The sequence below is a fragment of the Diadema setosum genome, chromosome 17 (genome assembly GCF_964275005.1).
Source record: "Diadema setosum chromosome 17, eeDiaSeto1, whole genome shotgun sequence".
In the NCBI taxonomy this organism is placed as follows: Eukaryota; Metazoa; Echinodermata; class Echinoidea; order Diadematoida; family Diadematidae; genus Diadema; species Diadema setosum.
This window is the reverse complement of record NC_092701.1, coordinates 11560311-11587982: the sequence shown is the minus strand read 5'-3', so window position 1 is coordinate 11587982 and position 27672 is coordinate 11560311. Positions and strand designations below refer to the sequence as shown.

The 27672-nt window shown below is 36.9% G+C and overlaps 1 protein-coding gene across 1 annotated transcript; it reads right to left on the bottom strand.

Annotated features, from left to right (window-relative positions):
* Window positions 1-2678: 2678 nt before the first annotated feature.
* LOC140241179 (uncharacterized) lies at window positions 2679-26668 on the bottom strand. Its single transcript, XM_072320939.1, has 11 exons — window positions 26644-26668; window positions 25070-25339; window positions 22073-22336; window positions 21079-21213; window positions 13876-13941; window positions 7831-8163; window positions 6434-6625; window positions 5283-5612; window positions 4394-4669; window positions 3526-3825; window positions 2679-2812 (listed from the first exon to the last, which is right to left on the bottom strand). Exons 1-11 carry the CDS (start codon window positions 26666-26668, stop codon window positions 2679-2681), a joined length of 2325 nt encoding a protein of 774 aa, XP_072177040.1.
* Between the last annotated feature and the right edge of the window lie 1004 nt (window positions 26669-27672).

The following is a 27672-nucleotide window of genomic DNA, read 5'->3' as shown; positions in this document are numbered from 1 at the left end:
AGTCCTGCCTGTTGCCAATGTTGTGAAAGCGGTGTCGTTCGGTGCGTGGTGTCTCAACTATAATTTCACTTAAGATGACAGAGGCGTGCGGTAGGAATATCAGCATCATCACACTATATATATACATATATGTATATATATATATATACATATACATATATATATATATATATACATATATATATATATACATATATATATATATATGTGTGTGTGTGTGTGTGTGCGCGCGCATATGTGTGAGTGTATATGTACTAATGTTGTCATTCCTGAGTCACGATTTCACTTGTCCCTCGGATAGGACATAAAATGGAGGTCCCGTGTATGAGAGAGTCACAGCTCATGCACGTAAAAGATCCCGCTTCATTCATTCATCGCAAAGAGCAGGGTGTCTAACCCGGTGAAGTGGTCCCACCCCACATCCAACTGGACCCCATGGAAGACCAGCTTAGTGTAGCTGAATATGGGCTATCCAGCCATCTTCACAGATGGAAAATGAACAACAACAACAACAACTTTTTCCTTTCATCATAAATTTCTCACTAAAACGTAGTGTTACAACTATCTTTGTTCCTCACAATTTTCAACACACATGTTGATTTTTTCAGTGAGAGGGTTGGTAAATAACACGAACACCGAATCAGGACTGCACATACATTCGGTTTCTCTGTTGAAACAGCATTTTATTTATTGACGTGACCATCATTTTCTGAGATCATGTTATATACCGCCGGCGGGTCATGCAAAAATTTAAAAGAACATTACATCTTATCTTATGGAAAAGAGAGAGGATTATAAAAAAAAAAGAACAGAAGCGTAACTGGTTGTTTGAGATAGGATGCTTCAAGGAAACCGAAATTACCACCAATGACGTCACTAGAAAATAACTGCTCTCCAACCTCGTTTCCATAATGACAAGACGTTATACAGGGTTCAACATTAGTTGTGGCCCTGAGGCCCGGGGCTACCAGAAATAGATGTCGGGCCACCACTTAATAACAAATTACATGTTTGTAAGCCCCTTTAATATACCTGATTTTCGTGTAATTATCAGCGTTCTTCTAAGTCATTTTAATTTTCTAATGTTTTACTTTCTTACTTCTTAGTCATAGTACGTGGCATTTGACACACATTGTCGAACCTCTAAATCTTTACATAATTATCATGATTTATTGTATTATCTTAATGTTTTATTTTTAAAAATAGTTCATTTCTTACGCTTTTCTTTGCTTTTCGGGCCATGAAAAATGCAATTTAATGTTTCTGATGGCCCGACTGGGCCCAAAAAGAACAAGTTAATAACGAGCCTTGTATCATACACTTCTAAGTAACGTGACGTAGAATTTAATTATGTGAAGTAAAGCAGCGTATTGTTCTGTTCTTTTTCTGTATTCTACCGTCAATACATGAGACAAATAATTAACATGAATTATACGCATCAATATTCAATGCGTTGTCATATTTAAGGTATACTAACAGAGAAAATACTTTGAACAAGTTTTTGAGAAATTAATGATTTTGACAAGCAGGGGACCATCTTCATAAGCAAAGCTTGACCGGGAAGATGGCCTCAGATAATGTTGCAACATAAAATAAACTATCACAAAAGTACGCTATAGACATTGTCACTCACTAAGTAAAGTGCAATCAACAGTTATTATAAATGTAAGTGGCCGAGAGATCATGCATCTTATATCAGACTTATCAGGAATTTTGTACATCAAATCAATACACGGTTAAATTTATCAACAATATTACAATGAACATAAATTTAACGACAATTGCATCACATTATCCCCCTGACTACTTGTGGTTTGAAAACATGCTCTTCATTTCCTTTCAGGTCACTTCCAATGACATAAAGATTATTGATAGGCAATAAATCTATCTTGGAAACTACAGATAAGACATAATAATACGTGAATGATTTCAGAGTGAGATAAGATACAAAGTGTACAAATTATGATTCTTCATTCGGAGAAAATATTGTTGCTGTGCATCCCAGGCTTTCCCTCATTTTGACCCTCGCAGCTTTCCATACCTGCAGGCAAATGTCATAAAGGGATCTTAAAATTGTTGCCAAAGACATGAAAACTTGCAGGGTATGGTGTCAACTGAAGACAAACCAATATGGCAGGCAGTACTGTGTGTTGTCAACAAAACCAAGTTTGTCTACAGAAGGGCAATTCGTAGCAGTCAAAGAATATTATTTGAGGCACTTGTGCGGTAGGAAAGTGAAACGCAAGGAAGGCAGTGAATATACATCTCAAATGAGAAAATAAATCATGAAAAGGGGGACATGGTGTATCTTTTAATGCAATACAAACTTTAGTCAATGATGAAATGTATGGGTAGCAACATACAATTAAGCTAGGCGTGTTCTAAATTGTCTATAGAGGAACACAGCATGTCAAACCAACGAGTGTAATTTTTCCCCCGATAGAAGTCAATATCCTCATTTCTTTCGATTACCGCTTTCGTCTCGTCTGCCTCTCTCGTAATTCTATCCTGTGTGATGAATTCAAGTACGTTTACCCAGGAGTATCAGGTTTTCTTGCCAAGTACTAAACCTAGCAAGTAGTAAGTAATTTTAAATGTTATAACATTCTACTTGATAATTTTTTGTCAAAGCGCACGGATTCAGTAAATAACACACGCTATGAATATACTCACCACAATCAGAAGACATTTTTTCTCTTCACGAGGACAGTGAAGCAGGTGATGATGGAGAGGATGAAAACGACGACGAGAAGAGCGTACGTGGTCGACGATTGTTGAAGGACCCGTCGATGAGGGCTAGCTATGGGACCCCCTATCGATAAAGCACCAATGGACAACGGTAGCGTTTACTCCTTCCTAAGTTATTTTCCATGTATTCCCTCAGTGTAGCGCGCGGTTTTTAGCTAAGACTTTTTTTTTTTTTTTTTTTGGGGGGGGGGTCTAAACTAGCAATCAAAACTTAAATACTGTGTAAGTATAATTCGTTACAAGTATAATACATTACTTGCTGATACATAGTGTCGATTTAAGTCTTTTTCTAACTCACGTGTAAGGCACAGTGTCATGAAGTCGCAGAATAATTATGGAAAGAAATACGACATAAAAAAAACAATCATACTGTCGTGATGTTCAAATTAAGTGTGCTGTTCCAACCTAACCGTATAAAACTTGAAGACTTACTAGACTTGAATTGCTGTAAGTATAGTAACATCAGACGATGATACAGATACAGAAGGTGATCTGTGACGATCATGGATCACGTGACAAATACTTCATTAATTTTGTTTGTAACCCTCAATCAAATTCTCTAGCGCCCTCTCTTGTCTGAGTGCTCACAGATTATTACCTTCTTCTCGGACCCCGTGACGTGACGAGGAGATTTCTGATCGCCATCATACACACAAATTTGCAAGAAGTGCGATAAAATTAATGATGATTGTCAGGTACTTATAGAGGCACTTTTAGATTCATATACGCACTGTGCGCTTTGCTTCGAGAAGGATAACCCATGATACTTTAACTTACCAGAAGGAATTTCTGTCCGGCAATGTTCCATCCATGACAACGTGTCTCCGATTCCGTTGGTCGCAGAACACGTGACATTGATGCAGGCATCGGGGAGTGGAGACAGGATCGCTGAGGCACAGCTGGAGGAGGACAAGGTGTCGTTATCAGCTGTAATGGTGTATGTGTGGAGATGTGGGTAAGGCTGGTCAGAGAGGTCAACATGACAGGTGATGATCAGAGTTACCAGGTTTCCTTCACCTCTGATTTCCGTCGTCTCGATCCTAAGGATGTTGCTACCAGGTTGTTCGGGACCGGCTTCTATAGAACGAGACAAGGTATAGTAAAAGGGGAAATGGTTAAATATTGATACAGACCATGGAAAAACCTGCTGAGAATGTTCCTTGTCATACTGTCATCAGTGATGTAAAAGCGATAAGGAAAGTGATTATATCAGCAGTTTTGATGTTTAGGCCTACTGTTGGCACCTTCCAGCTAAAACATGGTAGGCCTACTTGTAAGGGCTCAAAATTCATCTCAATTCGCTTGCTATACATCGAAAAGCTCTGTCAAGGAAATCGCCTGGCTGAGGCATCTTGATGGGATAATAAGTTTGTTTATTTCGAAAATGTAACTTAATAAAAGTCGGTATTATTCCTGAAGCGCCCTCCCTGCTCGTGGGTATGCAGAACGAAGGTGGTACGTGGATATCGCTGGGGCCCGATGTATTGTATGTAATCGAATGTAACAAATTACGAAGCCACAACCTTCAGGTAAGCACTGATAATGTACAGTACTTTCGGCCAAGCTTTCCAGCTAGATTGCGCATTATTTTATTACTTTACTGTTCGTTCAATATAAGCAAGAAAAAAAAATGTTTTGTATTTACCTAGCTGTGGGGGACAGTAGGTCTTGGTCATTTCAGTCTCTCCATATTCATTTATACCAGTACACACGACATCGATGCATGTGTTGGGTTGAGGGTCTATCGTCACCGTAGGAGAAGCTGAATCGGAAATGATGCTATCGTCGACTGCAATGAGGTAGGTGTTGATTGGTGGAAAGGGTTGGTCTTCTGGATCCACGTGACAAGTAATGACGAGACTTGGTTCATCATCCTCTTGAGTCTCAAACCCCACATTGATGATTCTTTCTGGTGGCTTATCTATTGTATAAAATATGATCAGTTGATGTATTGATTAAACTGTCTAAACCAGGAACCCGTCACCAATCGGAAATTAAAATGGATGTACCTTAAGCCTTAAAGTTATCGCAGATGAACAGAAAGGGTAGGAGAGGACTTCGACAATATACTTTGCGCTCAGTTTCTAAGACCTCCAGAAAGCATGTGTTACATGGAGTAAACACCAGCTGATTTTCATGGTTATCATTATAGCTATCAGTAAAGTGTACAATGCCATAACAACGATGTGTTTTATCACATGACTACGCTGACTCGATTTTTAAGAACAAAAATGAAAAGGAACGTGTGGGCATGGATGTCTGAGCGAGCATGATCAATATCTGATATCGTTTTATTTAGCTTTTGTAACACTGAAAATACTGTAAGAAAAGACCAGAGGAAGCTGTATGGAAATTTATAGGCAATTAAGAGTTCCTTGAGTTGTTAATACATAGTTTAACATGACCTTAGGCTGCAGTAAAAGCAAAAAAAAAAAAAAAAAAAACCCCAAAACAAAACAACAATATAAAGACACAAATAACCGAAGACAGAATTGTCGCCCTGTTAAAGTGCACATTGTATGAAGACTACTCACCTCGAGGACAGTGTGTAAGCGTGGCTGAGGTCGTTCCAATCCCGTTCGTCGCGGAGCACGTGAGTTCGATGCAGGCGTTGGGGCGTGGTGAGAGGATGGCTGAGCCGGAGCTTGATGACGATAGAGTTGTAGTCTCAGTACTGATGGTGTAGGTGCGGAGGTACGGGGACGGCTGATCAGTTAAGTTGGCGTGACAGGAGATGACCAGATTAACCAGATTATCCTCGCCTTTAATCTCTACAACATCGATGGATAAGATGTTCTCTCCTGGAGGGGTACCGGGACTTGGAGTGATACATGCAGTGATGGACTGGGGTACATCGACACCACCTGTTTAGTCAGTTCAAATACAATCGACACGTTATTCGTTTGTTAGTCAATTTTGATTTAACGGCACACGGCACATTTTGAGAAGAAAAACAGACATTGGTAGGCCAGTCTATGACGATAAGTATACCAATAGAAAAACAGTTTAACCACACTACCAATCAAAAATAATTTGTTGTAAGACTCTTACTGAGTCTTTAGACTCTTACCCATGTGGAAATATTTGTTTCAAACTCTATTTAGCAATAACATGAAAGACATACGCGTAGGTAAACTTTAGTTGAGAACATCACATGAAAACGGAGAATTTGACACTAAATTACATACATTAGATACATAACTTGTTAAAAAGAATGGTATGGAAAGCACATTTTGTCACGTCCAGAATGCTTTGGCTTCTTCGAAAAATAGAAGAAAAGTTGTGCGTCCATTTTCAGTTTTCGTTGCGCTCTTCGCAGGTAACAATCAAATATTTTTTTTTTTTTTTCATTGAGTTGCCTCAGTACATTTCTCGTTTTCCTGTGTGAAGATACGAATGTCATTATATCGTGTTATCTGTCACGATTCCAGTCACTGCCCTTTATTTTGTCATTGCTGGTGAGCGCTATCTACATTCACATAACAGGCTACTTTAGTACACGGTGAAGACGCACACGCGTAACAAGATGTGACAGAGATCGACCACGATTTATTCATTCCAATTTCCCTAAAAAAAGGAAAAATCATCAAAAACTGCTTCCATTGCACTGTATAAAGTGTATCAAGTATTGATGATGTGTTATAATTGATAACGTTTGTAATGATACCAAATATGAGAAATTCACCTGTAACCTCCAGAGTAGCAGAGCGCACAACACCGTACACATGACACTGAAGTGTATCGCCGTGGTTTGCTGTCGTTGGGGTGAATGTCAATCTACTCGTCATGTCGTAATAAGTGAAGCGATCAATGCCGTAAGTTAGGCCTTCATTCAAGTCTGCGTTGGCAAATATTGCGGCTGCAGCACTCAGATTTCCTGTAGATTAAAAAAATGATAACAACGTAGCCAATACATTTGTACATCAGTACAGCGTCTACATCCAACATCATGCGAAGACATTGGCCACTATCACGTGACATGTTCTCTTAAAGCAGAGACAGCAGTGAAATTAAAAAGACGGTGTGTGGTGATTCTTACGTCTTGCATCTCTGTGAGCCTCATCACTTTAATATAAGCCCTGGTTTATCAGATATCAAATTTGTCATCATGGACAAAAATAGTAGGAATACCGCAATCAGAACTCAGTTTCTTGATGCTTATAGTGTAAATCACACTTTTTCACTCTTTCAGGAAGAATAGAAATACTTTTAAGAACTGAAGCATAGGTGTGGGCTCAATGGAATTAGTGCATAGCATCTTACAATGCAGTCATGTCAATGTCTGTACTGTTCATATTGATAAGTATCTGATATTCCAGTCAGTATCAGTAAACAATAAGTTGATTTCAACCAAGACAATTCAAGTGTGAGTACATTACATCTCCCCCGATATGGATTGGAATTGGAAATACTCCCTTTGTGTTAGCTTTCCACGATTGATGTCTCTGATATGGACGGTCCAAAGCAAATAATGCTGGGGATATTAATGATAGGCCTGCCAGAAATTGTAATTACTACTCGCATTACAAAAATGTGATTTCAATAACTTTATAAGCTTAGTGCTAATTAATGATGATGTCAGCAGCCCAAATCAGGTGGAATATAGTTTTCACCAAATGAAAAATCAATATACCATTAATCAGTAACATTTTCGATAATTTTTGTGGTAACCAGAATATCGATATAGGAAAATGCACTGATGTACAATAAGGCAGGACACTAACCAATGTTTTCCCTGGTGGCCCGTTCGGGCAACTGAAATCTTCTTATTTTGGAATTTGGTAGCCCAAAAGAAACAAAACAATCCACTTTGAAACTAATTTGCCCGATCAGGCCACAAAAAGATAAGCTTTGGGGGAATTTGGTGGCCCAAAATCAATTTTTAGAGGCCACTGGGCCACCGCTAATGTCGAGCCCTCTCTATTTGAAATTGTTATCAGTGTAATGTTTGGGATGATGGCAGATTCATGATGCTGTCACGTACAGAAAGATCCAACTGGCAAGTCACCAACGAAGAAAGTGGCACTATTGATTGCTCTCGAAGCAAAAGACCATGTTAAATCGAAACTTAGATAAACTCACGTTCTCCAGCACATCTTACGCCCACATCATCGTCGTGCCCACAGCTGGAGGTATAGCCCGATGCGTAGCATCCCCACGGCCCTCTGTAGCACTCTAATAGCGAATTTTTATCCGATGTGGGGCAGTAAATTCCATGGTCTAACCAAATAGGTCCTGATCCTTGTCCAAAATGGGCGTCGGGATGGACCGAAGCTACCGATGAGTACCCAAGCTGTCGGCACACCGCGTTCCCTTCCTCAGTACCCCAACCCCAGTCACACGCCGTGCCCCAGACCCCGTCACACTGTATCTCTACTCGGCCTTCATGGTCGCCAGATCCTCCCACAAGTCTCACTGAAAAATAATGAAAACCATTGGAGAAGTGTTTGCAATATTAGAGAGCATGAATGAATGCCAAATCGAAAATTCAGATTCTAATACAACTGATAATTCCAAATGAAATTAAATCAGTCATATCAATTAAACTGATGTAACACCAACATTTCTCGGCTGGGACAGAAAAATATTCGTAACGCAGTCAGACCTGAAATGCAGGGTTTGCAAAAACAAATATTGCTACGTGCTTCCTGTTAAAAATACTTCATACACAAAGCATAATTTCATATGAATGTGGAAGCTATATATCTCAAATCTGAATCATTCATTATGCGGAAAAGAATAATTGAAGACCTTTGGCTCACATTAGTATGATAAGACTACATTCACATTGGTACTATAACATCAACAACAAGCGATATCTTACATCGCTATGATGCAAAGTGTGACTAACAAACACTGAATGACATGCGATGAAGTGGATGGTTTATTAACAAGATTGTAATAAAAGGGGAACATTTTCGGGTTTTTTTTTTCTTAGACATGATGTCAAAGGACGATAAATTCAAGGTAAACACGTCGTACTGAGACTGGGATAATATTTTTTTGTGTGTGAGTTACACACTATTAACATTTCATGGTTTGAAAATAATCAGTTTTTAAATCAAAGAATGTTATGTGAAGTGAACTTGCTGCTAAAAATAAATGTAGTACCAATAATTATCGGAGTAGATTAACAGGTAGTTTTACAGAACCAATGCAACACAGCCTGAGACTGAAACAGTTATCGTGCTAGAGTAGCTCAATGATTTTTATCGTAAGAGCTCATCATTGTATTAAAAAAACAAGGAAACTACCGCATATATAAATATATATATATATATATATATATATATATATATATATATATAAACTGATAATACAATGATAGATATCACTTGAACGCAGAATATCTCTGAGTTATATGCGCTTTCAAAACAAGAGGTACAATTTCATTTAAAATTGCATTTATCATTTAGAATAGAATTACTCAAACTCGGTCATGCGTAGTAATCCTTCTTACTTACCTCATGCTTTGTAGTATGAATTGGTGGAATAGATGAGTCAATAGACACGCAACTACAAGATTAGAACTTCAGTGGACTGAGGGAAACGCGTCTATATACAGATGACAGATTTTGTGTGTTAGTCTGGTTCTTTGGAATGAATCCACATTTTTCGCTGTACTCACCAGTTCTACCATCACACGGCCGTGAGCAGTGACTGCCTCGGAAATTCAGCGTCCAATAATACTAAGCTTGCCGCTGAGCGTCTGTTGCCATCTGCAAAGTCAGTGCTTCTGGTTCGTTGTTCTTTAATTCCTTTTTGCTCAAAATATTGTGGCAATATGTTCCAGAAATTATTCCTCAAGCTTCAGACTTGTCTTCTAGACAATGACATCTAATATCATATCCTTGCTTTCGTTTTGCACCTTAGTTCTATATCAAATGAAGGACAATTCTTCATATGAACACATTTCAGGAAATATTTTCGTTTCCGTCGTTCATCGAGAAAAACTAACAAACAAACAAAAGTGATGAAGAAGGAAGTCAAAAGTAAACAATTTTACAACACATTATGCTCCCACAGGTTAATGCCTTAGAGAAACTGTGTCTGAAATGTAGTGATCTATAGCATTCTTTGATTTTTACCACTTGAATTGATTAAAAAATAATCTCTTTGACTAAAATGATTTATGGTATCTGTCAAATTTCTCTCACAAAATCGCAGCAATACGATCGAAAATGAGCAGCATTATTGCATTTTCCTACAAAAATTACCCATAATAACCAGTCATGGCTGTCAATGCCACATAATGGGCAGGAATGAGTATTTTGAGTTGAGACAAAAAATTACATGCAAACATATGGAGTTCTAGGGCAGAAAAAAACCTCCTTATTTTGAATAGATTTATTCCTTTACATAACTCACACCAATTCATATCCGACTAGCGAGGTAATAATCACAAAATAGGTATTGTCATCTTTCTGCCACATCTTTTCGAAACCTAAAAGTTTAGGCTGACAATATTTACCGGCTTCGCTAAATCCCTTAGAGAGTACGCTGATAAAAGCACATTATCTTCCTTTTGCTACGTGTAGGATAAGTGGCGTGTATTGTCCTCGATCGACACGCTTTTCACGACAGATTATTATGACTTATTATTAGCTCAAACACGTCGATATTTCATCTTATGCCACTGTATATCACAGAACAGTACTTTTTATTTTTGTTTTTACAAACCGATCGAGGTATTAAAGAAGAAAGTTGGAGAACCTGCATAATATTACTGAATTATTAACCTTGATGCACTGCATTAGGATTTACCGGAGTAAGAGAAAAAAAAAAATGCAGGATATTTCGTCCTTTTTAGCTTCACACAAAGAGTTTTCATATCAACCACTCTTAAAAGGGACGCTTTTACTAATTCGCATCGAGTTGTTGTACTCACTGAGGAGTTAATGTCTTATTTGCTCTTCTACACTAACGAAAACACACCCGACATTCGTATGTAACTTACGGACAGCATCCGGTAACGTTAGAGCATGACGAAAAACTTTCAGCTCTAAAGGGTGATCAAGTCCAGTTCATTCCTTACAAAAGCTTCCTGTCTTGACTGTTATGATCGTTATGGTTTATTAATGTCACGTTAAATATGCGATGATGATTGGAAAGTGATTATGGCATAGACAAAAATTCCTACGTTTCATCCTAGGTATATCCTTAGGTAGACCGTTGTCAGTGGAAGCTGTTCAGTCTTTTAACTCCCGATGAAACCTTGGTCGCATGTCTCGTAAGATTCGAAGATTTGACGGTAATTATCCCTGATATCAAAATTTCAAATTATCAATATTAGTCCTTGTACTTATATCTTGCTTATTGAGCACTCTGGGAGAAAACACATGCTTGATGTAAAAATGGGAGACAGATTATATCTCCTTCCACTCTCATGAGACCAAAGTTCATTTCCGTCTCCTTTCGTACCTTTATCACAAATTATCGAATTAATGAAGAGAAAGTTATTTTGTGTGTGTTTGGTATGAAGTATACCAGTCAGTGGTAATGTATCTTATTGGATGCATTGAACATCATACGTAGCAGCATGCTTCTAAATGTATGAAACTCGTGTTCAGAAGATAACATTGGAAAAATGGGGTATATTTCGCGTGGGTATAAAACATCTCTTGACTGTACAAGACAAGCGTATTTTGCTAGGAACTAAGCAGTGTAATTATGGACACATAGACACCACGTAAAATGGGAGGAAGAAAAATCAGTCCTTACTGTAACGGAAATGGCGGCATTTTAAGTACTTTGAGGTTTCTAATGTAAGATGACATTATGACTTATGTAAGGTTGGTTGTAACCGAAATTTGTTTCAGACATGTTAGTCGACTTAATTCTTATTTTCAAATTGACGTCGTCCTCTCTATAATATCCTTAGAGAGTCCGATGAGGGAGTGGAAAATTTCTGCCTTCGAAGCCTTACATCATATCGAGGGGAGGTGCTAGGTATATCCGTTTTTTCTGGCTTAACGATGAAAACCATTGTTTTAATATTCACACATTATCTTGTCAGACATATCCCCGACTGATTTCATGTGTTTTTCTAACAGTATTGCTCAATCGCGGTGCCTTAAATTCGATTTGAAAGAGTGTGGTAATATATCTGTGTGAGAGTTCACTTCCGTCGCACAAAATTCTGTATCGTTGACTCTGTGTTTTGATTCGGATGAGGAGCAGATATTCCATAATGATGAGTCATCTAATTTAGTTCGGGTATCCCAAATGATTATCATCTGCGGATGGAACTGAGGGAAGAAGTTTTTATTTATTGAATGCCTTTTGATTGGATCCACCTGCAGAATTATAAAAGCGAATTCTCGTGTTTTTTAAGCCCCATGTTTTGCACCCCTTTTACTGTTTTATCCTTGATGTACAGTTCTCCGTACAAGCAAGAAATATAAACTTGTCACTAGTTTTAAAGGGCTTAATACAGTCATTTACATCGTATTAAATTTGCATCCTTTAACTGATTTTAAAGCAAGGTTGTTCTTAGATATCCCAGGAATGTATTATGTTCAAACAAAGAATAAACTTGCATAGATCAAATGACCACAAAGGCCCATCAATTAACATGATCAATATCAAACTCTTGGGGAAGTATCCATTTCATTTACTATAATTTATCATTTATCATTATTTCCAAACACTTCAGGCTTTGATAAATATTTTGTTGCTGTTAGGTGGTTGTGGTGGCACCCGCTATCCATAAGGGTTACATGAATAGTTATTACATCACATATGTTTATCTAAGTGAATTTAAAAACCTACATGCATGTTATGGCAAATGAACATTTTCTGCTCATGCGTACTGCGAAGTGGATGATTGTTGTTGCTTTCATTTATATACTACCAACAATGCTATCTCAGTTTGGAAGGTAAGCTGTGTTTAACAGTGTGAGATTGTCATCGTCTAAATTTCAGTCTTTTCATAGTATATTGGAAATGAGGTGCTGAACACTTTGCACTAAATTTATTTATACTTTCCATAGTGCAATATAGAGGAGGTTATATTTCTATGTCTCTGAGTAAAAGGTAGCATATGTTGCAAGCAGTTTTTTAAAAATATATCATCTTATCATTATCTTGATAACAACATTTTCTGCAATTTCATCCTGGATTGTATATACCTTTAAATCATTTTTGTGGGTACCTTTAATCATTTTTTTTAAAATTATCAATGCACCGTGTACTTTGTCTTAAGTAATTGTCAATATTTTGTGTCCACCAAGTCTATCAATTCTTAATAAATATAGGGAGTCAGCGTATCACACTCGCTTTTATGAATAAACATGTCGCGACTAACTTTTTTTTTAATCAGGAAAGTCAGACAATCATAAGTCTGGATTAAACTTTTCATGGCTGATTGTGTTTGTAAGTGTTTGAGTGTGTATGTGTGGGTGCTTGTTGATGTGTAGAGGGGAAATGTATTCTTTATTTCCATCGCAAGTCCTTGACAAATTTTGGAGGAACTACACAGGTATAGGCCGCCCGTATTATTTACGCTAAACCACAATGAAATTGTTAAATCTGAAATCTGAAAAGATAACGTGAAAATATTGATTTGACATTATTCGTACATATATCATAGGCGGTGATATGATATAATAAGAGTGTCGATTTTCAATTTGTCTTCATGATTGCAAAATAGACGTATTTTATATAATGCCTTCTCACGTACACATGTATTGCGTTCAACATCTCCCAAATTAACAAATTCTGTCTTGTTTCAATTAGCTTGAATTACTTTGAAAAGGAAATCCCACTCGTCATCTGACGTCACGAGTTTGAAGGACGATGCGAAATTCTGGGCAAAGTTCCAGGGAGAGGAAGGCGCGAAGGATGGCAGAAAGTGATGCTAAGATTCAGCCAGTTTTTCAAGAATTTCATGGAAATTTCAAAAACCTTGGTAAGATCTTGTATGAATTTAAGATATACTTCCAAAAAGCATTGTAATTGAACACTTTCAGGTATAGAACTTGTATCCAAGTTTTCTTTCAGACTCTCTAAAATAATATTTGTGGATCAGACTATCCACTGTACTCGTTGTTTGCACGCCATCGGTAATCTGTATGCCATTTAAGTACCAAAACACGCGTTCTGATCCAAAGACTTTATCGGCTGTACAGATAGCTGTAACTTCCTGGTTTGGTGTCAGAGGGCTTGGTACTTCGAGAGTCACGCTGGTTCCACCTAAATACGATAAAAATAGAAGAGAATGAAAGAGAATAATGCTGTTGGATCACGTTGATTAACTTCAAATAAAAATTACCTTACTTGAAATTCATTCCCCAAGCTCCTGCTATACAGGGACTAGATATAATTGACCTGATATGCACGCGCGTACCAAGGATTGCTACACACGTATATGCAATTATAATGTACCAAGAAAAAAAAAGCCAAAAAAAAAAGAAACACAAAAACAATGAACACTTCTCAAAATATGACTCAAGCACTGTCATGTGAATAAACCTTTTTGCGTTTGCCCCTTAGATACAATTTCTCATTTGTTTTCTCTGTTTCCGTCTTTTAAGCGACTTACAAACGCACTTAAAAGATAGAAAAGAATCGCTGAGAAGAGGAACATCTATTAAAAAAAAAAAGTACATCGACCAAGTGAATTAGAAATTGAACCATAAGTCCCATACTAAGTTTGCTGTGATGAATATGAAACCATTCTGAAATTCATACTTACCAATAAAGGGGATGGCGATGGAAAATATTCCAAATAGGAATAATCTTCGTCTATCAGCCATCATTTTCACACGCCGATGAAACCTGCTGATGAAGATAGAAAGTAGAAAAGGAAAGAAAAACAGAAGTATTCAGCAACCTTGATAACAGCTCGAACTGAAAGAGTGAAAATGATTTACATTGTTATTGCTATTTTGTACAGTTTGTGTTAGTGCTTAAAAAGAGACGTTACAAATAAATTATGTAAACCAGCAAACACTGACAGTGTATAAAACTTAACGGAATGGCTGCAGAATTTAGCTTTCGTTGAATTTAATAAGATTTTATAAGTTGAATGCTTTTTGATGTTCATATCTTATCGATATAGGGGATGGTGATGGAAAGCTTACCAGAACCTGAAAATGTCGAATAAATGGATACAAATTTAATGAGAACGAACAATTTACGCTGCAATGCGGCGTTAAAATGTTGGCAAGCTCGACCACCTGATGTCCGCCTTCACTGGCGGTCTTTTATTCTTGCGTGCACGTAGACCATTCGATCATCGCACACAATTCCTACATAAGATTGATCCGCGTTTGCAGTTATTGTTTAATACTTGTATGACAGCTCAAAACATTTGCCCAATGAACATTACACGCGAGGTAACATATCAAATTTAGATATGTGTAAGCTGTTATGGTCCTTTTCAGTATGAATGTAGTTGTTCTGGCTTTTTATGAGAATAATTGTGTGTGGAACTACTTTATTTAGTTGCGCCATGATACATTGATAATGATGTAAATTGGTAATTGTAAAGTATATCAGTTTGATACATGAACCTCTGTTTCCTGTGTGCTCGTAATAACGACCAGTCTGATGTCAACATGTGTCATCAATACATCCTGGTTTCAAAATTCAACACTACGTGTATGATTTTTTTGTTACACTGTCAACATAATAATAGATGACCATTAGAGATTCAGGTTGTTGAGTTTGAGTTTGAGTTTATTTTATTTCACCACGGGTTACTCGCTTCAGCCAATGGCTGTTCTTCTGTGAGTGTGTGAAGTCTAAAAACCATACAATTACAAAATATAGCATTTTATACATAGTATAGGAAATAAAAGAATAAACAAGCACCCAAATAATCAAATACACAAAGCAAAACATCCTGATAGGTGGCGTGTAAGTATATTGACGTGTGCAATTTGGGTACTTCTGATGAGAGCTGACCAATTTTAGACCCTAATTTAGTGTAGCCATGTGAGAAAGTCCATAAAGTATCGAAGTTATACTCTGTAATATAGTATGCTACACTGCCTCAAAAAGTTAGTGGAGAAACACATTGTCGACATTATGATCTATTTCTTCTTTATATCTCCAGTTCTTCGTATGTTTAGATGGGCAAATTCCCACACATCACCATAACATCAATTTCATAGACTACTGCAGAGTTGTGGCAATGATAAATCTATTGTGTTTTGTGAGGAAAAACTTCAAATCTGAATATCAACTATATGATACAAACTTAATATCAAAAGGACACATATTCCCGCTGTTTCTTATAAGATCAATTATTTCTCTATAAGAATGTAAAATATACCGCTTTTATACATAAAGTTTAAATTGGTATAAAGTAACTCCTATCAGCACACCACCGAAATGGCTGTGATGTTTTGTTAATTATTATTTTTTAAGTGGTCATCCGAAGGTCATCATATGTACGTAAATCCAAAACAAAACGGGAAACTTACTTCATTACTATGCTGTCTATTGGATTTTCTTTCATTGTTTAATTCTTGAGCAAAATGTTTTTATGACTCTGCATGCTAGTATAGGTTTTCCCAGTCAGTTTCATACTTTTGTCATTCAAGTTCTTATTCCGAGTATTCAATTTCACGCATTCCACCCTCGCAGAACTGAATAGGAATCAATTTCAAAATTCGGTCATTTGGATTCACTATCGAAGCATTGAAATTCACCATCGGAGCATTCAATTTCACTATCGGAGCATTCAAATTTAAGAGAGGAGAACACATTTCAGCAATGAGCATCCAAAATCATTTCAAGATGGCGACGGAATCTCGTCGGTCATTCAAATTCGTGAATAAGGAACCAAGTTTCCAAACTGCATTCAATATAAAAGAAGTTCTGAATTCAGTTAGTTTGGGGCTGTGGATGTGTGTCTTTTTCATTTAGCTTAAAAGCAGACAAATTAAAGTCAAGTATGTGTGCTTTTTGTAACATTTTACCATGGTATGACTGACACTACTATGTTTTGTTTTTGTCTAACTAAGACAGGAACAGCAGCCAGAGTAAAATCAATGCAATAATTAATATATTGTTTTAAATTTACAAAAAAAGAATCGTGCAATTTGCTTAATTTTTCACCGCTTTGTTTTTGTACATTCATTGCGTCCTTATAAAATGAATAAATCAGTCGAACTTCCTCTTTGGATTTGAACATTAAGTCATGATTGGATATCACTTAACACATACAGCCAAAGATTTCCGTAATATCGTAATATCACGCATTGGATTGTTGTTCTTTCGTATTACTAAACAAAACACAGGAAGCAGTTCTTATTGACTTTGCCAGGAGATGCGTTTGTAAGAGAGCCAAAGAACCATAATTTGACACCACATCAATGACACCAATTCCTCTCCCTATTAAGTTTCAAAACACATTTCACTCAACCCGTTTAAATTTTAGACCAGCCGTGGTTTACTTCCGCATTTGACACAATGCATGCAGTCTGCTTACTGCGAATAACGTTTCGTAGGGAAAAAAATGTCATACAATGTCAGTCATTTATGATCAACAGACAAATTCCTTTTGAAGTAATAAGATGGAGTACATTCGTTTCTTTTAACAATGAGGACCTCACTCTCTTGAAAATGGCAATATTATATTGGTCCCTCTTTCTTTTTTAGTCGCAGTTTTTAGTACATTCTAAAGGTGCGTAGCATATGAAAGGAGGCAGACGATAAAAGACATCGGAAAGGGTCGGATAGCAGCCACATCCACGCACAAACACACACACACACACGCCCACGCACGCACCATCACACATACCTATACAACCTCTACAACATAAATTCCACAACGTTCATTTATGTATTTTGATAATCAGAAACCCAGAAAAGCATTTCCCGTTTCATGCAACAACCAACATTCATGGAACATTAAAGGTTCGACCATGGAGATATACGCTTTAAAACTCATGAACTATCTTTTCCAAATTCTGCCCAGTCATAATTTATGTATAGATTAGTAAGGAAATACAGAGCATTATCATGGTGACGAAAATCCCTCACTTTAATTACAAATCAACACATTCATAAACACACGAACAGATACACACTACCGTTCCATTACATATGTTTACCTAACTCACCGCACAGACAAGTACTTTGTAACACAGTTATTTGAAGGAAGGGATAATGTAACTTTGCATACTCGTACGATATTTTCTGCTGATTATATTTCACCACGACGAGATCACTACTCACAAAGAGTTCATGACTTGCATCTTTTCTCATTTTCAGCTCACTGGTTGAACTCTGTAATCGTGAAGGTCTTTGATTTGTTCTGTTTCTTTCTTTTTCGTGTGGAGATAAACTGCCACGATGTATATAGTGGACGCCATACTTAACACTTCTCTCTAATTGAATCATGCTTTCATTTAGTCATGAATGAATTCACATAACTGATAGGTGCAGGCATGAATTTGAATGATTACATAACCATTAGGCAGGATTTTTTTTTTTAATTGATAATCACACATCTACAATGTCATGATGTTACAATTTAACACTACACGTCAGGATTATTTCATGATATTAATCGAAAAAAAAAGTGCTAACAAAGCTAATCATGAAATCGATTGTTAGATTAAACATTACAATTATCACGCTACACTGAACACCACAAGCCGAACTCAGAGTATTACCTGTAATCATTTTATTTATGTATTATCACATGACAAAATCATTTTAGTTGGTGTTGTAACATTCCCTGTGCTAGTAAAATCAAGACCCTCAAAAACAAAATGAGGACGAATATAACTTCACAGCAGTGTGCGATTGTGTAGTGGATTTTTGATGCTCACACAAACACGTCCTGCACGATTCAGTTTATCATTTGCACACAGAACTCTGCAGATTGACTTAATTATTTCACATTCCTCCTTGGCCTGGTAAGACCTAGATGACTCCCGTGCCCTGCGCGGTGGAAAAATTATAGCTGTATGATACCAGTGTACAATAGCTACAAACATCTTCTGGACCTCGTTTTATCAAAAGATATAATCGATTATGAATTTACCATAGACCATATACCTTAGACTTACCATAGGAATTAACTATATAATTAACTATAACTCTCCACAAAACAGGGCCCTAAACATTATTACAACAAAACGAAATGGATGAAACCAGGCGGAAACCAAATATACGAAAACTCCATGTGACATGCATGATACGTGAGTGTAGTTCGGACGAAGAAATCGCTTTCATAACATTATGACTAAAATGTTGTCTTCTTAAAACTACCACTCTAAGTACCGTTTGTTCTCCTTCTTCTTCTTCGTCTTCTTCTTCTTCTTCTTCGTCTTCTTCTTCTACTACTACTACTACTACTACTACTACTACTACTATGACTAATAGGAATAAAAAACAACAAATAATTTTGATAGTTTTATTATAAATTTTACATCACACAATCATAGGAATTAGTTTATTAATTTCACCTTTGTTTGCTCCAATACATGCGATGAAATACATTAGACAATGATTAATATTTGCATAGTCGAGGATTATGTCCAAAGTGAAGCAAAATATTATGGAAAGAACTTCTTTGTATGGAAATTGTACAGACGCTTGAATCACACTTATGTAGACGCCTAGTTTACAAGAACATAATAAACCAGACATTTGATACTTTACAGAGAAAAAGTACAGCTGAAATAAATACGGTTAAGTTAAAGAAAGGGGCTGTGAATTATGGTGGGGCCCTGGAACACTAGTGGTTTTATTGTAACAAGAAATGACAGCCGACTAGAAGGTCATACCATTATACTGTATTCACATCACGGTCAAACTGGAAATGTACCTTTTGCAGGAGACGTATTCTTGACGGAACTGTAAGATGACTTTAGATTCAAATAAGAACGGGACGATTATTGGGGTATAAAGTACCTTATTCAAAAGTGGTGAAAAGAGGTTATTAACAACGTCTTTAAACTTGTACAAACTACGATATATATAACATTTTGATTTCAGATTTTGCCATGGTTGGTTGGTCCCTCGTAATTCACATGAAAATACTGGTGAGATCACTCTATAAACAGATATATTCTGAACGCAACTATAAAAAGATGCCTGCCTTTGATGCCATTAAGAACGGGATGATTATTGGGGTACAAAGTATACCTTTTTCAAAAGTGTCGAAAAGGAGTTATTAACTACATATCTAAACTTGTACAAGCTATAACACACTCTGATTTTTTACCTCGTTATGTTAGGTAGGTCCCTCATAATACTGTGTGAAATCATTGGTGAGATTACACCTAAAACAGATGGATAGCGTCTCAGTGGTAAGTTCCTTTTAAGGAGATTTCGACTTGTTCTTTTTTTTTCAAGTCACTTTATATCTACGGGAGACGAGGTAGGTATTGGGACGGGTGAGAGAAGAGCTTGCTCTGGATTATGATGTATGTACTATAAAATGTATTGAAGCACCTAGTTAGAATATGGACTAGGTCGTACTTTTTCCTACAATGTCTAAGATTACAAAGTGCATTACACTTTTGTCATCTTTTCCATGTGTCCAGCGTCCTCAGTTCAAGATTTTGTCCTCATAAAGTCGTTCTGAAAGACAAGGAAAACATGTGATGAATGTTTAATGATTTATACCTACAAACAGCAGCGTGTTGCTGATAATGTTCTTCTACTATACATGCATTACATAAGTCTAGGGATACAAAATACATGCCTCTATGACAAAGAAAGAATGACATATATTTCTGAGCAAAACTGGAAAAATGACTGGGAATGAAAGTTAAAGTAAAAACAAGATCAGTATAAAATTGAAGTCTCCGGGTTCTAAGTAAACAAGGAAATGGCCTATTGATCTAGACAGCTAATTTTGGATGTCTTTATCTCATATGGAATGAGTTACCAATACTGAAGTGTTCATACCGTCTTTTCTTCTTTCTTAATTTTATTGTTTTTTTTTATTGAAATTAAGTATGTTTGGTGATTAAATGAATAGGCAATGAGTAGATATCTTTGAGTTGGGTACTATCTGCGTATCCCAATAGTAGGAGCTCAACGCTTTTCTCTCTTCCAACGAATGCTATCTATTCCATTCGCAATAGCAAAATGTGTCCTGAAGTTTTAAGGCTTTCCCTCTTAAACATTTTCGATGTATTCTGCCCAGCCTTTTAGGTTGTACCTTTCGTCAAAGAATTGCCATTCGGCGATCGTTTGCTTACATGCCCTATGATTTCTCAAATGTAGCTCAGACTAAGTTCACAAACATTTTTGCCTGTTTCTGAATTGTTTCCAAATGAAATGTCCTATAAAGACAAAGCCGGGATAAAACTGTATATTCGCATGAATCTCCTTTTCTGTCACAGATTCCAGACAAACCTGTTACTTCGGGCGTGTCTTTCTTCCTCTGCATGACGGTGATGACGCACACCACAACAGCGAGAACGAATAGGACGATGAGGAGGGCGTACGTTGTCGACATTGTTTGCAGGATTCCAGTTACATGTACGAAGTCTGGAAAAACAGACAGACAGACAGACAGACAGACAGACGGAAAGGCACGTTATGGCGTTTTATGAATGATTTCGTAATTTCATCAGATTGCAGTTCTCGTTTGTAACCACTGGTAACCTACCAAGATGAAAATAAACTTGGTGTGTACGATCGCACAACACCGAAATCAAAACGTCCCGTCTTGAAACGTATTACATTGTCACCGTCTCTCTAATAAGTGGTCGCTACCATATGATCTGACATTGCAGTAAATGTCAGCGTAAAACTACGTTTAAATTCCTAGTCCTATCTCAAATTGCACAAACATGGTAGTTCATTTCACCAAGAATCGTCATGTATTAGCACTATCTTAAACATTTATTTTAGAAGTTATGTAACAGATATTATGTCTACACATGTTATCTTCGTTGTGCTTATCTATAATCGACTACCATACGTAACTGGACATTAAAATTCTACTCAAATAGAATACGAAACGTTGTCTTTTTCACTCTTTTGTTATGTGATTTGATATGATGCATTTTTCAGTTCTCTCAACCTCTGTCTTCATCCGATCTAACAAAACAAATCCCATGCAAAGTTTAGGTGTACTCAAACATTGGCACTACTATATTTTGCGTCGTACACAAATATATTAAATATGCTGCTGACATAGATAAGGATTTTTAGCTTCTGAGAAAGAAACATAGGCAGGCCTATTCTCTTTTTTATGATATAGAGCTTACCCTGTGTAAGTTGTAAAACGAAAGTGGGAAATGGTCGAAAGTAAAAGACAAACTCAATATCATTCTTCGTCTGAGTAAACAGATGTTATATCCACGAAATTTGTGGATGATATTGTTGTTAACCAAAAGCCTACCAGTTGGACAATAAATTTCCGATGCAGTGATGAAACCGAAGTCGTTGAGGGCGCTACAAGTGACAGAGACACATTTCACAGGTTTGGGGCTGAGATAGACCCACGGAGATCTGCCCCTCGAGAGCGTCAGGTTGTCTGCTGTAATCACGTACTGGTGGAAATCAGGGTGGGGTTGGTAATCTTCGGTCACGTGACACAAAATTACGACAATCGTCACATTGTCATCGGACGTATACTCGGACAACTTGATCTCAATCACATCATCTGTTAAGGTATTCAGGAGACATTAGAGAAACAAGCGAGTACGAGTGCAGTGAAGTCTTAGAGAGTTTATGCCTGTCTTCATGAAAACAGTATAGCTACTCACGCTGGATGGTGATGTAAACAACAACAAAGATTGTAAAGTTGTGAATATGAAAGAATTAAATATGCAATCTTCATTGTGTTCGAAGTAATCACTGTGCAGTAATAGCAATGAAAGTGACAAATAGCATTTATTTTCCCGCTTCTTTTACACCGGAGGATGACCGTCATCCACCATACTGCCATAGTTTGTATGAATAGACGCGATGAGCTGCCGTAAATCTTTCAAAGTATTGAAGTAGAGCTTCGTCGAAAGAATGAAACAACAACACTTAATACGACTATTTTCGATTGGAAGATTATAACATTAGATTGTGTGTCTCTATTTTTTGATATTCATCTATAAATTCTTGCGTAACGATGATAATGGCTGACAAGGTTTAATGTAAACCGAGCGTGAGCTATTTCAGTAAGCTTTCCACGGCCATCTTTTGAATGAATCATAAGGGCTCATACTCATCGTCTGTGTTTGGAAAGTCAGATATCACGTACCTCTGGGACAATGCAAACTAAGAGAGGTCGTTGACCCATGGACATTGCTTCCGGTGCATCTGATGTTAAGACACCTGTTCTGATGTGACGTCACAATGACAGACGCATTTTGCGATGAGGAGATCATGCTTTCACCGTTTACCTCGACACCAAAAATGTTGATATGATGTGTGGGTTGAACCAACGAATCAATGAAACAGGTGATGTTAACATTGGTGGTATCCGTGTCGTTTTCCACTAGGATTGAGATCAGACCTTCTTCTGGTGGATCTATCAAGATCAAGCGTAATGGGTGAATGGCATTAGAAATACGGAAGATACGACTTTCTGCTACAAATGTTCATAATAACTTGACCGCCAGAAGAGCCCTCATGTATCCAAGATAAAAGATTTCATGAACATTGACACGAAGCTTTAGTTGTGATGGAATACGTTAATCACTATCGAACTCAACATCAGCAATCAGAAATATTTGCACTTTTTCTTCCCAAAGTAAAACTGGACACGTTTATGAGTCTTTCACGCAGATAATTATCATTGAATTACATTTTTTTTTTTGGTTAAAATGTATACTTCAACATTACAGTAATAAAATATGTAACTTGTGTTTATCTGCAAGCCCCTATATTGTATCTCAATTTCTTTTTCATTCTTTTTCTTATTTCCCTCGTGGACAAAGATATTTAATAATGACATTTGCACTTTTAACTTTCGGAAAATCTCATATTTCACTTTCAACGATGTAGACCTCTAGGGTCAAATCTAAGTTCACATTCTCCTCTGTTGATTTATTGGGTAACTACTACTGTTTCTGACATAATGCTAGACAAGACTTTTAGTGATCCTTTTAAAAGTTTTTTTTTCCCTCTCTGTCTCTCTCTGTCTCTTGTTTCCTTTGCTATGGAGCCTTTTTCTGTGTACCCTGATTGTCATTTTATTACTTTGGCTCCTTTAAAGTTTGATACTTAAATACTGAGTTATAAAGGAGAAAAGAAGCTTTTCTATTAACTAATGAATATTCATTTTGTTATTTACGTTTTCATGAATAATCTATCTTTTCCCTGAAACTGTCACTATTGTTTACTAAGGAGATTTGTGACGTTTCTTCAGGTAGCCAAGTTTCCAGTAAACGTAGTTGTAAACAGTACAGACTGAATTGAGATCTTTTATCATAGGTGTTCGTAATGACAACACTTGTTTATAGCGATGAGCCGACGAGACTGAAAATAACATGTTAGTATCGTACGTATACGTACATGTACATTACAATTAAGCAAAACACGCACACATCTATGACACAAGCAAGCGAATGATTTGATTTTCATCTACTTCACCTGTAGGGCAATATGTTTCCGTAGTGTTTGTCGAACCGAGATCATTGGTTCCAGTGCAAGTTACTACAGTACAATTTTCAGGCCTTGTCGAAACAGTGGTCGATGGCCTGGTTGACAATGATACAGTCTTCTTTCCAACCTTGACTTCGAAAGTATGTAGTGGAGGATGAAGCACAATCGTTTCATCGACGTGACAGTTTATGACCAATATTGGTTGGTTATTTTCGGCCAGTTTTTCTTCCAGCCGAATGTCGATTATTCCAGGGCGAGGTGGATCTGTTAACAGGTGTTCCAAAGAGCGGGAGAGAGAGAGGGAAAGAGAGAGAGAGAGAGAGAGAGAGAAAGAGAGCCCAAAAACGAAGAAAAAAAAAACGAAGCGCCTCTAGATGTGATCTGTCAGCACGTGACATTGAAAATGTCGTAGTCATTAAAGGCGAGAAATGTACACATTAAAGTGATTTGGCAGAAAAGAATAAAGAAAAGGTATCTATGATAGCTTACCTAGCTATGGCAAGAATTTCTCGGAGTAGGAATAAAATGATGTTTGTCGGTTTTCATGAAGCACTTTCCGCCTTTTGTTGTTGTTGTTGTTGTTGTTGATGTTATGTGCTTGAATGTGTAATCTATCTCTTGAGCACTTAATTGCATTTAAACTTCAACTGTGAATGGTTTATCAGGGGGAACAAAAAGCCTATACGTTTCAAGGTTGACATATTAAACATGAATGTTCCTTCTGATTCTAGTCTTAAGAAGCCAAACGAAAAATGCTGACGTTGGTTCAAGTATCCTACAATTTGCATCCCCTCACCTCTTGGGCAGTAGGTCTCGATAGAAGAAGTCGACCCATAGTCATTCTGACCAATACAAGTGACGTTCATGCACCATTCGGGTCGGGGTGATAGGATCAGAGAGCTGGAGTTAGACTCCGTCCCAGTCTCCGTTTGGATGATGAAAGTGTGCAGACGAGGAAACGGCTGGTCTCGCGAGTCCACGTGACAAGTGATGGAAAGGATGACTGCAGTGCTGGGTAGTCTTTTCTCAAGGAATTCCACAGATATTATATCGGCGACAGGCGGATCTTTGAAAACAGTCAAGTAAAAAAAAAAAAAATCAATCAAAGTGCTTATTTCAAGTGTTTTTTTCTTCAAACGTAGTTAAGTTTTATCTATAAAAGAGTATAAGGCACACTTGTTATAGGTGACTTTACACCTGATATTACCTCTTGGACAGTATATCGTGGATGTTGTTGTTTCGCCAATCCCGTTGCTTCCAACACAAGACACTTGGATACACCATCTAGGACGAGGTGATATGGTAGTGCGAGGAGATGAAGAACGCGACAAAATGACGTCATCAGCCGAGATGACGTAAGACTCGATAGCCGGAAAGGGTTTGTCCTTGGAAATCACGTGACATTCGATGTCGAGGGATGTTTGGTTCTGAATGTCTACTCGCTCATGAAACCTGATGGACAGTGTGCCGTTTAATGGAGGACCTAAGTGTGAAATTGAAATAAAGATTCATATCATTCACATTAACTGTTTCTTCTCCTCACAGAAAGTTCACGAAAACTGATGACGAAGATGAAAACACGTGATCACTGATTATCATGACTGTCTCCTTCAGCTGTGCATGCACCGCGTCTGTCAAGACGCATAAACTGATTTCAAGATTGACAATTTTTAAATATCATTTAAGATATGTAATGGTAAGAAAGGATTGGTGTGAAAAATTTGGTACCTCAAATTATATTCACCATTAAGCTTCAATATCTGGATCTCAGGAAGTAAGCATGTTCATGAATTTTTAGTTATGATCGCAGCTTTCGTACATTGCCTATTGAATTTCTTCGTAATTCCTGCTTCTTGTTCTTAGCAAGATGTGCTTATGGAAAATAAACGATGCATGGATATGCTGTTGCCGCTTTGCTTTTGTGATCAAACTGGTTATATCTTACAAGAGTACATCTTCATGAAGGCAGTTTGAGGCACTTGGATACAGTAATGGAATGTGTAGATATTGATGAGGTCACCACTGCGTTGTTGATTTTGTTATCATTATTATTTGGTATGCTTTTATCAATAGTGAAATATGCCCATCTCGTCACTTTTTATTCAGGTGCTTTTTTTTCTTCATATCATGTTGGAGTACTCAATTATTAGCTCACGAAGGTTTGGTCAAATTGATCAATGACATATATTCCATGTGGATAACTCACACAAACGAATGTATATCATACAGAACTCATGGACCAACAAACCACACACAGACACACATTCCCACAGATACAAGACGTAGATTCATGAAAAAAAGACACTCATACAGATGTACAGCTACACACACAGATACGTCATACATAATAACATACACTTGTATACCTACATGTGTTGATTCGCACAAAAGTCATGTTTACATCTTATTATTATCATTATCATTATTATTATTTCCATGTATCATAGGTGTAACGATATGTTTCAATGTAGTGAAAATAATTTTTTTTTGTTTCTCATTTCTTGACGATAATACATTTATCTCTGTGACCAACTTCGATGGTACTTCAGGATGAATTTGATTGTGTATTATTTGTTTTATTTCTCAATTCTTGACGATAATACATTTATCTCTGTGACCAACTTGGATGGTAGGGCCTACTTCAGAATGAATTTATCTCCTCAATTATCTCCTTTCATATGACATTCTATTTTGGCCTAAACCAATGAGGTGCATCTCCTGTACAATGACTAAGCAGTCAATTGATCTTGATGTTATTACAAAGCTGCCTAAATGGCAATTGATAATTACGTTTAAGAAATCTTGTTCTACACGTTCACATATATATATATATATATATATATATATATATATATTTGTATAAATATATAAATGTATTATACATATGTATATATGTATGTGTGTGTGTTCGCGTCCACGCGCGTGCGTGTGTGTGAGTTTGTGTACTAATGTCATCATTCATGAGTTACGATTCACTTTTAATAACTTTCAACATGAATTTCTCGCTATACGTTGGTGTTACAACTTTCAACACTCATGTTGATTTTTTTTTTTTTTTTTTTTTTTTTTTTTTTTTTTAACAGAGAGGGTTGATATATATACCACGAACACCGAATCAGAACTACACATGCATTCGGCTTCTCTGTTAAACCAGCAGTTTATTTATTGACGTGACCATCATTCACTAAGATCACTGCGGGCCATGCAAAAAAAAAAAAAATCAAAAGAATATTACATCTTATTTATGGAAAAGAGAGAGAGGATGAAAACATAAGACACTATAAAAAGAATAGAAGCGCAACTGATTGCTTTACATACATTGTAAGATATTTCAAGGAAACCGAAAGTACCACCAATGATGTCATTAGAAAATAATTGCTCTACTTCGTTTCCATAATG

Excerpts from the sequence above, each read along its gene's own strand:
- LOC140241179 (XM_072320939.1), bottom strand. The coding sequence starts at position 26,668 with ATGACTTTTGTGCGAATCAACACAT. Across the intron at positions 22,337-25,069 it reads CGAGACCTACTGCCCAAGAG|ATGATGTGATTGAGATCAAG; the intron begins GTGAGGGGATGC and ends ATACCTTAACAG. Across the intron at positions 2,813-3,525 it reads CCGGACAGAAATTCCTTCTG|GGGGTCCCATAGCTAGCCCT; the intron begins GTAAGTTAAAGT and ends CTTTATCGATAG.